This window comes from Schizosaccharomyces osmophilus, chromosome 3 (assembly GCF_027921745.1).
Source record: "Schizosaccharomyces osmophilus chromosome 3, complete sequence".
Taxonomy (NCBI): Eukaryota; Fungi; Ascomycota; class Schizosaccharomycetes; order Schizosaccharomycetales; family Schizosaccharomycetaceae; genus Schizosaccharomyces; species Schizosaccharomyces osmophilus.
The window spans coordinates 1,444,922-1,457,387 of NC_079240.1; the positions used below are offsets into that span (position 1 = coordinate 1,444,922).

General features: G+C 40.6%; 6 protein-coding genes across 6 annotated transcripts; 1 reads left to right on the top strand and 5 right to left on the bottom strand.

Annotated features, from left to right (window-relative positions):
- Window positions 1-196: 196 nt before the first annotated feature.
- frs1 (cytoplasmic phenylalanine-tRNA ligase beta subunit Frs1) lies at window positions 197-2,029 on the bottom strand (the record flags this gene model as incomplete). Its single annotated transcript, XM_056183464.1, has 2 exons — window positions 197-1,908; window positions 1,972-2,029. The coding sequence occupies 2 exons, from the start codon at window positions 2,027-2,029 to the stop codon at window positions 197-199; spliced, it is 1,770 nt and encodes a 589-aa protein (XP_056039855.1).
- A 269-nt stretch (window positions 2,030-2,298) lies between these two features.
- On the bottom strand, window positions 2,299-3,501 carry SOMG_04686 (pyridoxal phosphate-dependent transferase; the record flags this gene model as incomplete). Its single annotated transcript, XM_056183465.1, has 1 exon — window positions 2,299-3,501. One exon carries the CDS (start codon window positions 3,499-3,501, stop codon window positions 2,299-2,301), a length of 1,203 nt encoding a protein of 400 aa, XP_056039650.1.
- An 843-nt stretch (window positions 3,502-4,344) lies between these two features.
- sec20 (SNARE Sec20) lies at window positions 4,345-5,028 on the bottom strand (the record flags this gene model as incomplete). The annotated part of the gene is made up of 1 exon (XM_056183466.1): window positions 4,345-5,028. One exon carries the CDS (start codon window positions 5,026-5,028, stop codon window positions 4,345-4,347), a length of 684 nt encoding a protein of 227 aa, XP_056039058.1.
- A 300-nt stretch (window positions 5,029-5,328) lies between these two features.
- rtr1 (RNA polymerase II CTD phosphatase Rtr1) lies at window positions 5,329-5,940 on the bottom strand (the record flags this gene model as incomplete). Its single annotated transcript, XM_056183467.1, has 1 exon — window positions 5,329-5,940. The coding sequence occupies one exon, from the start codon at window positions 5,938-5,940 to the stop codon at window positions 5,329-5,331; it is 612 nt and encodes a 203-aa protein (XP_056039090.1).
- A 1,611-nt stretch (window positions 5,941-7,551) lies between these two features.
- On the top strand, window positions 7,552-10,770 carry bbc1 (WIP family cytoskeletal protein Bbc1; the record flags this gene model as incomplete). Its single annotated transcript, XM_056183468.1, has 1 exon — window positions 7,552-10,770. The coding sequence occupies one exon, from the start codon at window positions 7,552-7,554 to the stop codon at window positions 10,768-10,770; it is 3,219 nt and encodes a 1,072-aa protein (XP_056039771.1).
- Window positions 10,771-11,490: 720 nt separating this feature from the next.
- Window positions 11,491-12,393, bottom strand: mrp51 (mitochondrial ribosomal protein subunit L51-bS1m; the record flags this gene model as incomplete). Its single annotated transcript, XM_056183469.1, has 1 exon — window positions 11,491-12,393. The coding sequence occupies one exon, from the start codon at window positions 12,391-12,393 to the stop codon at window positions 11,491-11,493; it is 903 nt and encodes a 300-aa protein (XP_056039428.1).
- Between the last annotated feature and the right edge of the window lie 73 nt (window positions 12,394-12,466).

Below are 12,466 nucleotides of genomic sequence, written 5' to 3' on the forward strand. Positions count from 1 at the left end.
CTGCTTTTTCTTGTATTTTCTACTGAATACTTCATGTAGACAACCTCTTGTTACCATACATTGCAATTTTTCAACAGCGTCAAGTAAATGCTAAACAAAAAAGCCCAAATGTATTTATCTATAACTACAATGATTGCTTACGCATAGTAGGACTCCAGCAATTTTCTTGCTTCTATTTTAACGTTGTTGATCAAAATTAAACCCAAAGTGTCAAATCCAATTCAACAGCAGATGCTGCAATGGACAGTTCAAATTTTTCCAGTACAAGGGGATGGACAACACCAAATGTACCCACACGCACACCAGCAGTACCGGGATCCTTACGATAGTATACAGCTGCACAACGACCAGGGAAGAAGGTAGCATCATCATCAGGTACAATCCAATAACCACGAGCGTCAGATTCTATAGGATTAAAAATGCGCTTCTCGTTGAGCATAAGCATCATACGATCGAGCAAGCCGTGAATCTGTTCAAAACCGGAATTCAAACCAGCTTGAATAGCACAAAAGTGTCGCTCGTTTCTTGTCATGCGTTCTTGAGTTTCATCGATGAAAGCAACGTCGCTGACTTCAAATATTTTTATGGGCAAGGCATGAGTACGGTTTTCACGAGTAGTCTTAAGAATACCAGGCAAAAGACTGGAACGAACAACTTGGAATTCTAAAGTCTTGGGGTTGGCTAGTTGGATGGCACGAGAGTCATCGGATTTCCGTAACCAAGCATAATTCTCATCATGAGAGCAAAGAATGAAAGGTAAAACTTCGGACCAGCCAGCGAGAGCAGCCTCATGTCGAACGATATCAGACAAACGATTGACCTCTAAAGGCTTACCATAGGTGACACTTTGGTCAGGGTAGGTATGTTTAAGGTTGTCATAACCGTAAGAAATACCAAGATCTTCCATGATATCGCATTGGTGAAGAATATCAGCTCTGGTACATGGGACGTCAACCAAAATGGTCTTCTCGTCAGAAGGATTAGGCTGAGCTTGAAGCAGCATACGAGAAAGAAGACGGCAGATTTCCTCACGAGGCAAAGAAATGCCACAGCATTGGTTCAAATAGTCGGTTTCGGCTTCAAAACGGACAGGTGTTAGGTTAGGAGTCATGCGGGAGCACTTGTTATGCTCAGATACAACCTCGACAGGTTCAATGGTGAAGGGTTCATCGCAATAGCAAGTAAACATAACAGTCATCATGTTCATGACGATGTCAAGCTTGGTCTTATCGGTAGCGGTGCATTCAATAAATACATCATTGGTGTCAACACTGATCTTGCTAAAATCACTGTTGATAATGGGAGGAAGGGAGCAGACACGACGCTTGGCATCCAAAATGACGGGGTATCTGGGAGAGTCAGCAACCAAGTGCAAGTAGCGGCCGAGATGCTTGCTGTCCTTGTAAAATTCCAAGAGCTCCGTTCCGTTGATGTTACGGGTTTGGCCAAGGGGAACGAAATTAATTTCTTCCGGCTTCAAGGCCTCATAGGTGAAAGGGCCCTCAATCTTGGAAAAATCATGAGTGCCAATGGCTACCAAACTTCTTTGACGGCACAAGTTGGAGTGTAGCTTGTCTTGAAGAGCAATGAAACTCTGATATCTAATAGGATCAAATTTCACACCCCGCAAGATGGCCGCGGCACAATAAGGACGAACATCAGCAGTTTCAGGTGAAATTTTAAGAGAAGTAGTAGCAGGCAGGAACTTGTATTGGGGAGGATCCATACGGCGGTTAAAGACATTCAGAGCTTGAGCAATGCCCTCCATACAAAGCATATCATAGCGATTAGCAGCAATCTCGATCTTCAAAGCAGGTCGCTCTGAAGGATCTCTTTCGGGATCATTTGTAGTATCCTCGTCAAGCTCAATACCATACTTAAAGCATAATTCATCAAATTCCTGCGTAGCTATTTTATATGTTAGCTACTGATTTCGAAAGACTTTTTTTTTCTACCAAGTTTTTCACGTACTGTAAGTTTTTCCCAATGCTTTATATAGCTCTTCCTTATCACAGGCGATAGTTGGCATTTTGCTCCAAATCCAAAATCTCCAAGGAATCCGTGGTAAACCGAAGTTATTTCTGCTCAGGTATACCTATTGTCCGGGAAGGGTACTACAGTTTTTGGTCGGGTAACAATGTTGTTCCATTAAAAGATAAAAAAAATTTAAGACGAAGCAAGCAAAATGTACGTTTAATATAAAAGGAATTTTTTAAATTTACTGTAATATTTCTATAAAATAAAGGGCCTATGAAATATTAATAATGGGAACCCAAGTGCAAGAAATACGTTTCCTCCTTAAGCGCTGAGGGCAGCAAAGACACGGTTCAAGTCCTGAATCAAATCATTGGCATCTTCAATTCCAATTGATATACGAATGAGTCTAGGATCAATGTGTGGATCTGTCATTTTACGCCATTCAACCAAACTTTCGACTCCGCCAAGGGAAGTAGCATGATGGAAATATCTGAGATCACAGCACACGTGTCGCGCAACTTTTTCAGAATTCACGAGGAAACCGAAGCATGAAGAATGACCGCCTGTCAAGTTTTTCGAAACAAAGTCTTCTTTCTGCAAGGAATCGTGGTAGACCTCAAGAATCAAGCCCTTATCAATACCATTCTTGGCAGCGAAGTTAGGGTCTGTAGCGAGTTTGTTCAAATGGTTGGCCACCAAGTAACCATTTTCGCTGTGTCTAGCGATGCGTAGAGGGTAAGTGCGGAGGGAACGTAAGAGCAAATAGCATTGTTGAGGATGGAGAATACTGCCAAGGTAAGCACGATCTCCCTTAAGAGTCTGGATGGCAGATTTGTTGTAGGAAGCAGTTGCACCGGCTAAGACATCCGTGTGTCCACCAAGGTATTTGGTTACCGAGTGAACCACATAGTCAGCGCCTAAAGCTAAGGCATCTTGAACTGGAGGAGGTGCAAATGTGGAATCGACAACCAAGACGGCTCCCTTCTTTTTGGCAAGCTCTTTATAGTAGTGAATGTCAAAGACTATACCCAAGGGATTCATAGGAGATTCCAACCAAATAACGTCACCTTCATGAATTTGTTCACATGTTTTATCAATATAGGAGGTTCTCAAGCCTGTCAAGCGATTGAGACGTTTGATAATACCAACAGTACCAGAGTAACCACCAAATCCAGGCTTATGGATAGCTATGTTTTTGGGGTTTAAGTAAGCTAACAAAGAGTAGACGGCAGCCAATCCTGATCCATAGAGGACGCTTGGAGCCTTCAAGACAGAACTGAGAGCAGCCTCAGCACGATCGCAATTGTTTCCGGCAATACGAACATAATATGGAAAGCTCTCTTCACCGACGCTTTGATAAGGTTTTAAAGATTCAGCCGTACCTGGATAAGCATATGTTGTTGACAAATGAAGAGCTGGTCCTACATCGTTTTCCAAAGCAAGAGGATCGTCTGCGTGCAAAACAGAGGTGCTCATATTAGCAGAGAAGGATTCATCCGTCATGTAATCAGTTGGTTCAGTCATGTTGTGCACTGTTTAATTTGTAACTATTAAAAGAGGATCTAGTAAGCCGTACTCGTATGTATGGCTCAGAATCGCAAAAAGCAAATTTATCAAATAAAAGAAAGATGGATGGTACGAAGAAAGTAAGTTCCTTTCTTAGTGCTTTGAGGTCTGTAAGTCAATATTCACAATAAGTAACAAGTATCGCAACAAGTGGTTCTATTATGACAACACAGTTTCGTTTAGTAAAAATTCAATCATTTGAACGAACATAAAAAATAAATATTAAAAAAAATAAACAGACAACTATCGTATAATTGAGATTTTCTTACTTTTCTTTCATGGTATGCTGTTCCTAAAAAAAAGTTATTTGCAGTAAAAAGTAGAAGACTTTATGATGGTCGGTCATTTTTTCATTGAAAATTGGTCAAGGTATGAAAGCAAAGTCATACACAAACAGTTAAATTAGTCGGGTGTTTTCCAATGCGTCCATCGCTTTTCTCTTTTATTGTGGACATCTTGAAGCAAATGATCTTACCATTCGATTAGTGAAGAGATGTTGAATGGGGAAAAAAACTGTGTAGCGTTATGCCCTTTGCCATTACCATGCTATACTTTCCAATCTTGATCTAGCTATTCACAACATTTCATGTATACACACACCGTACGTTCACTCATTCTCGCTCTTGATAATATAATATGTCTTTTCTGTACGCTAATAATCATGATACCATTTAAACCGTAAACAAATTAAAATACACTTCCATAAAATTTTATCAGAGGGAATACAAAACAAGCTTGAAGCTGTCCCGAATCTGGCACCCCGTTGTAGTTAAAACATCAACAAAGGGAAAAACATATTCATCACCTTAAAAACCAGAAAAACATGGATATAATCGGCCAAACAATCCTTTTCCATACAAGATAAAACACAACAAAGACAAAGAAGCCGAAACCTGAAATAACAAGATAATAATCTTTCCGGTCATTTAATTTGAGCGATCTCATTATATTTTTGCTTGCATGCAACACGTCTTCGACACTAAAATATTTTTCCTGTAAGCTCTCCAATAAAGTAGTACTTGAAGCAAGTTCATTGGAATTTGCTGCACTCACGTCCACCGCTTGAACCATTTGTACATGAAGGTCCCTCATTGCAGTAGTCACTTGGCTTGCACTTGTCAAGTGCATATCATCGGTCGTCGCAAGCTCAGGTTCTTCCTGCCCTATAACTTCAGTCTTTCCAGATGGTGGATCCTGAGATTCCTGAGACTCCTCAGCAAGAGCGCTCACTTCCGACACAATGGACACCCAAGGAATCCCAGCTGCAACCTTGTCTCTGAATCGCCTTCTTAATCGCAAATACTCCTGAACTGATTTTTCATAGCGCAAAGTTAAATCCAAGCTCACAGACGAGTATTCGAGTTCCACACGGGCCAACTCCCATAATCGCCGGAAATCACGAAGGTGAAGTTTTAATTCTTGGGAAGTCTCTGCCCTTTGCAGCTCAGTCACCTTTGATTCCAGCAAATGCAAGATTTCTGCCATGGGCTGTTTAATTATGCAACAATGGGCTCCAGATGAATAGAAAGCAAGGCAAATTCCCAAATAATTAAGTTTTTCAAATAAATAAAGTAAAAAAGGGTACTCTCTTTGAAAGTTGCAAGCAAATTGCCTGTTTACTTTTCTCACACCATACAGCGTGGTACTTGGGTAGTAAAGGCAGAGGATCCAAGAAAGGAGGATAGTGACCCATAAAGTGCTATAAAGAAAAACCAGTTTTCGCGCAAAAAGATTTGCTTTGTTCTCGTATAAAAACTATATTCAAATGTTCATTTCAAACCAAAATCAACCTGGCTTTTGATTTTTCTCTACTGAATTTCCGGGATGTTCGACAATGTCACCAATAACTTCTTTGGAGCCAACAGGAAGTCCTTGAAGAAGCATGCGAACGTGTTCAACGTCTTCGGATTCCAGTTTTGATTGAAAATTAGCTTCTTTTTTTGGATCGAAGCGATGTTGCAAGATTTCTCGAGCGCGTTCACGAATCCAGAGAGGCTCGTCACTTAAATTCACCATAAAGCTACAACTATTCAAAAAGCAATTTTTAGAACAGTAATAGTTCAATCCTGCATAACGCACCATCCCTTGGTTTTCGAGACGATAACGCGTCTGTTGTCGCGGCGCGTTCTCACAAACGGGATAGCCGCATATATGCGCGAGTTTTCGCTCCTTGACAATTTGATCGTAATCAGACTTTCTCAAAAATTCGCGAGCTTCATCCAATGTGCGTTCATCAACAGGATCAACGAGTTTTTCAATCCACTCCAACACAAAATTATCATATTCCAATCGATTTTTCGCTTCTTGTAGGAGATCTTTCGACCATTTGTTTAATTGGTTTTTCTTCTGCACTTCCACACTCTCCTTTTTCTTCAAAATTGATTTTTGAGAAGACATGGATTGCGACCACAGTCGTTTGGCATAGAGAAGATTTTTAAATCACTAACCATAACCGATGGGAACTTTTGTATGTTATGAGACCTTAATATGGAATAAGGAGGATTTGCATATTTGTTATGATGCATTAAGGATACATAACGAGACATAGCATCAGTCTGGTTTTCTTGTGGATAGAACGGGAAGAATTTATCATTTAGCTTGAGAAAATAGAATGAGAAGCATATAAAGGAATGTTTTCTCTTTGTTTGAGTAACCGAAAACCTTGAAACGAATTTGATATGAATGTTTACTAAGGAAGTTCACCCGAGTGCCTTGATAAATAAACACAAAAGCTAATGTAAATGGAACAAGAAATTACCTTGAGGTGTTGATCATTGGCAAGAATTCCTCTACGAGAATACTAATGTTGTGGAGTAGCTGTGGCTTCAAATTCCAGAATTTGTTGCATTCGTTTCAATAATTGTTTTCTTTTTACAAAAAGGCATATTCCGCTTGGATGACAGTTTTACATTTAACGAATATACTGGCATTGGGAGCTTTGTTAGAAGAAAAAGTAGAAACAAAACTTTTTCACAATTAGAGTAAAAAAGCACTTGTCGCGAGTGTAAAAAATTGTCATTCCTTACTCGATACGTCTGCATAAAGAAGCTTTGTCTTCCCAAAATACAAATCGCCTCTCCTATTTTCTGGTCCTTTGTCTTTCAAATTATCTTTATGGATATCTGTATATGTATTTATATAGATTGTAGTTATTTCGCAAACGGCTTCCCTACTCCTCCAGCCTGTCATGATCTAAAGTTTTAAAGGAAGCAACGTAAATATCATCTCCTTCTATTGACACAATGCTTTGACACCAAGTTCACCATTGTTTTTACGACCAAACCACCATCCACACACTCTCCATTCTCTTTTAACCTTTTCTAGGGTCGTAAACAACATCATAGAACATCCATTTTCAGGTCATTATTTACTATTTCTATTCAGATATCACAGTCGGATATTGGGTCTCCTTTATTTTGACCAGCTTGCCTTTTATTTCAGTCTTTCCAAGTCTATATTTACAAGAGCTGGCTCACTTCATGGTCTTCTCTTTTACCTTATCAAGAAGCTTGCCCTTGTGACCTCATTCCTGTTCCCATACTACATCCGGCCACTTCTTTCAAGGGTCCCAATGAGTTACAACCTTAAAGAGTGGTGACCTTCGACAACCACCGATCCTACACCTACCTACTACCACCATTTCCAACAACACCGCACTGTAAACAGAGGATTACTGTCTCTCTTCACCTTGACAGGATTTAATTCTTGAATTTACCTATTCCTATATAAAAGTGGGTTTTATATTTTTATTTTTTTTTATTTATCACGGTCGTTTACGGATCTAAACACTTTCAACACTACTACTCTTTCATAATTGCTCGATTCTTCCTTATAACTGTTTTATCTAATTCTGAACCGTCATCTATAACGTTCGAAACAATCCCGAAAACACTGGCTTTCCTTCGACTGGTGTGGATACAGATTCCGTTTAACCGCCGTTGAGTTCAGCGAACTATAAAGAAGGTTTTATTTAAAATATAGGTTCTTGTTTTAGTTTCTTTATTTTCAATGTCCAATTCATCGTTCCCTGCTACTGACCTATTTCCTCACCTTTCTTCCGATGAACAGCCGCCTATGATCCATAGCACTGCTGACCCTTCTTCAACAGGAACAGATATTTCTGAACCTGCACCTTGCCAAGCTCCTTCTACGGAACCGTCATTCTTCGACAACGCAAACACAAAGACCGAACCTGCTGAGGAACCTGTTACAGAGGCTCGCAAACTTTCTTCTGATCCCTCTAGTGCTGTCGCTCGGGAGATTCAATCAAAGCTTTCTTTATCAAAATCCCATTCTTTTGATGAATCTGTTGAAACTCCGTCAACAAATCCTGTAAACGAGTCCCCTAAATACAAGGAAGAAGATTCACAGGATTATGCGGATGCTGATTCTGAGTCTTCTTTTGCTGAAGCATCTGAACACTTGAAAGACTTAAAGAATTCAGAAGATGAGAAGAATGAAGAGATAGATCCGGAGCTATCGCGTCGTGTTGCTTTACGTGAACGTATGGCGAAAATGAGCGGCGGCCTCGGTATGCAAGCTTTTGGCTTACCCGGAATGGCTGCTCCTTCTCAAATAAAGTCTATGAAAAAGAGCTCTGAACCAGAGTCTGAGCATGAACGTCAACCTATCAATAATCCTTCAAAGCTCGACTTAAACTCAAACAAACCACAAGAGTCTGCTGTTCCTTCAGGAAGATCTATAACTCCTGAGCAAGGTTCCCCGCAACCTTCTACCTACACAGAAGAAAAGTCTGAACCAAACATTGACGAGGAGATATCCAACAGTTCTCAAAGTACTACTCTTCCTGGGTCCGTGGAGCATATTCCTGTAACTGAGGATTTTAAGAGGCAAGGGAAAAAGGAAGAACCATCCCCTCCTTCGATTATCACTGACTTCAGCCGCCAAAGTAATCCTCAGGTGGAAGAGGTTTTGCCTCTTTCACAGACTCCCGTTATTGCACGTCTTAAGCCTCATCATGCCAATAATTCTTCTGGCGGCCAGTCTTCGACTTCTGCAGTTGATCCTGCTCATGCTGTTCGTAGAGTTATTGATTCCATTGATCCTCCAAAGGACACAGTGGGCGGGACCGCTGCCGACGTAGAGTCTGCCGCAAATTCACCAATTTCACCTCCTCGATCTTTGAATAGTCGTGAACAGTCCCCTGATGGGAAGTATTCTTCCAATAACACCGACTTTACAGAACGAAGGTTGCCCAGCCGTATCACAGAAGTTTCAGAATCCCAGACTTCTGATGTTGAAAGAGCTCACTCTCAGCGTTCTGCTCATCGCCCATCTCTTACAACACTTCCATCTATAAAGTTTAACAAAATGCAGACTCTTGCTAATTTCAACGAGGAACTAGATGATTTGCCTGCTGTTCCTCGTATATTTAGTCCCCCACCTTTACCCAAAACTCCTTCTGGTGAGTTTGGTGACAGCGAATTCATTCAGCCAAAAAGACAGTTGAACACGACATTTATTCCGGGTCATCAAACTAAGCCATCGACTGCTTCTTCCTTGCGAAACCCTGTTTCAATTTCTACTTCGGGTGGCCGACCTGTCCTTTCTGATGAGCCCGACGAAGCTGATACCCCTGAAGAACCCGATTCCCCAGATTCTTTTACCGAACATCCTCTTCCTGCAGTTCCTGTGTCTGCTGATCCTGTCAAGGAAGCTAGTGGTTCGACAAAATATATTCATACCCAGCGTAAGCCAAGTATTATTGCTCCAACTCCAAGTGTACCTGCAACATCTCCACCGCCAATTCCGGTGTTTCCTATAAATACTGAACCAAAAGCTCCTTCAGTTTCACCTCCTCCTGTTCCCAACGTTAAGTCTGAAGAATCCCGTTATGAATCGTCTGTTTCTCCTTCGGCACCGGTACCTGAAACCAATCAGAATAACTCACTGACCCAGGATATTACACAGTTAGGAAACAGTATGCGTTTGCCTACTAGGCTTGTTCGTCCCTCTTCTGCTGGGAGAAAAGCATCAGGTCCTCGACCGGTAGCACCTCCTTCTATTCCACCTCCACCTCCTGTTTCTATGAGCAAATCAGAGGTATCGAAAGGGCCAGTACTACCAGCTCCAACTTCATCTCCTCCAGTTCCTCCACCCGTGCATCATCAAGCGCCTCCTGCTCCTTCTACAGTTCTACCCTCTGTTCCTCCTCCTACGGCGGATGTGCCACCCGTACCAGTATCTCCTTTTTCTTCTCAAGATTTTAAGAGTAGCTCAAGTCCCAGTGTTTCACAAATTTCGGAACCCAACAATCAGGAAGTAAGTCCTACTGCTATGCCACAAAATAGCGATTCTGTCTCAAGGAATTCTATTTCGTCTATGTCTATACGCCAAGCCCCTGATGTCAACCCTCCTCCTCTCGTTCAGAGGCCATCACAAAGATCAATGAGATCTACTGCTTCCGTTAAACGGCCTTCTATTGTCGCCACAAATGGTCCATTCAATGACGCTTATGTCGCTAAGATTGTTGATACTTGTGCTGAACAAAAATGGTGGCTTGACTCTAGCACGGTGCCCAATTCCGTAGTGAATTTGGATGATTCTGTTTTGTACATGATTAGAGAAGGTACGACGGGTCCAAACAAACATTTCAAGTCTGTACACATCTTGTTTTATGACTATAGCCAGACGGTTTTGACTTCTACATTTAATCCTGCTACGCATTATGTAACTCAACTTTCGCAGTTACAATTGGCACCTCCAGCGCAGCCCTCTAAGGAGCGACTTGCCCAAGAATTTGAATGCTATGGTAACACTATTTTGAGAAAAGCGAAGGCTTCTCAGGGGCTTACTGTTGGAGATGGTACTGCGTATGCCTTTGTTAGTTCTGTACTCGATAATCTTACTCAAAATATCGAGCCAATTAATAAGCGTACTTTCGGTGCTATTGTGTACGCCAATGACTCAAATGTTACTATTCAACAAAATGGTGAAATCAAGGCTGGCGACATTGTCACCTTTGAGAATGTTAAATTGAGCGGTCAAAAAGGCACGCTTCGTCACAAGTACGCTTTTGAAGTGGGAAGACCAATCCATGTTGGCATTGTTGCAGAGTGGGAAGTTTCAAGGATGAAAATACGCGCTTTAGAACAAGGACGCGAATCGAAGAAGGTTTCATTAGTTAGTTATAAACTTGGTGATCTGAAGAGTGGTAAAATAACGGTTTGGCGTACGATGCGACGATCATGGTTAAGCTGGACATAGACAAAAGCCTTCCTTACATTTACTTTAAAGCGTTTGTTTTTGGATGATTTACGTTCATTTTATGCATATTTTTATTCTTCGATAATTGACTTATACGAGTCCCTACCTTACATATGATATCTGACTACACGTTGATTTACTTGTATTATAAGAATGGTAATTAAACAAATGTATGTTTAGACATTACTGATGATATTAAGATAAAGTCCAAGAAAAAATATTCAAGTAGTATGTGCAAATCCACATGACCAGGATGTAGTTGTAATATAATTTTCAATACTCAATTAAACATTATTTTTTTCTATCACCTTTAAATTTAATATACAATAGCTTTAAAATTAGTACTGGTAATCAATCCCATTGGATTCTGCACTTAAACATATTAGAATTATTCTGAGTTTTCGCTCATGAATGAAATAGTGAGTAAACTCAGGAAAATTAGTTGCAGTAGAAACGAAGGATAATAGTAAAAGGCTAATCAAAAATATTGATAACATAAGCAGAAAACCATTGCAAGTAATAAATAACATATGAAGATTCTGGAGAGAAATGGAACATCATCGTAACCGGTCAAAAACGTAGGAAGTAAAGCTGGAATGTAGAGAGGAAGATAAGACAATTTGTGCTAGCAAAAGTTCCAAACAAGTAAATCAACGAAGAAAAAGGGAAATTAAAGAGGGAGTAGTACTTTACAAGTTGTGAAAAAGAGGAAAAGGAATATTACGACGAGGTTTTAGGTGATGAATCAGATGCGTCTTCAACGTCAAGATTGACTGCCAGATTGTTTCTTGTATTTTGAGCACTGTTTGCCATAACAGGCTCTTCAGCTACCGCTTTCAAGTCCTTATAGAAAAAGGAGTTCAGCTCATCAGGTTCCATAGCAAAAACTCCTTGTCCTCCAAGGAAAGGTCCTGAATAAGGCGCAACACGAAGTTGTCCATTTTTGTACATTGTGTACGAAATACGGTATTCCTTAGAAAAGAGTGGGAAAGTCCTATTCCGAGACACGGTGCGAGTTTTGGGTAATCTAAGAACCAAACCGCCTAAACCATAATGAGCGGTAGAAGTGTCTGAATTCAAGGTATGTGCAGTCAGTTTTCGATGGTGATATCCACTATTAGACTCATATTTGGGTGTAACGTGTGAAGTTATTAAAGGTACGTTACTGTACTGTATGCCACCGGCTACATTAAATTTTCTGAAATTCGGGTTTTCTATAGGAGTATAGTCATTCAACTTTTGGCTTCGAGAACCAAATCGATTGTGACTCTTTGGCTCAGTTGTTTTGGAGTCCTTAGCCAACTCCTGGGCTATTGCCTGCTCTGCCGGATCCCTTACGAATCCAGCATCAAACCAGTTTCGTAAAAGGCGAACGAATCGTGCGCTTGACTTAAAGTCCATTTGATTGTATACACTATCCAGCTCATTCACGGAAATAAATCTTGTTTTCACCCGGGGTAAATTTCGTTTACAGCCCCAATCCCCGCGAGCTCCCTCTGCTTGTTTTGTTGTTAATGATTGCTGCAAAGGGAACAGGCTGTTTGCCGTAGATGAACTGGACTCTGGGAAACATTTTGTCAAAGACACAGCCCTCGAATTTCGTAATAAATTTGCAAAACTCATGTCTTTTTTCCCTCTTTTTTTTTATGTAAAAATAGGTTTTATTTATACAAGATCAAATAAGTGACCTTCTTTA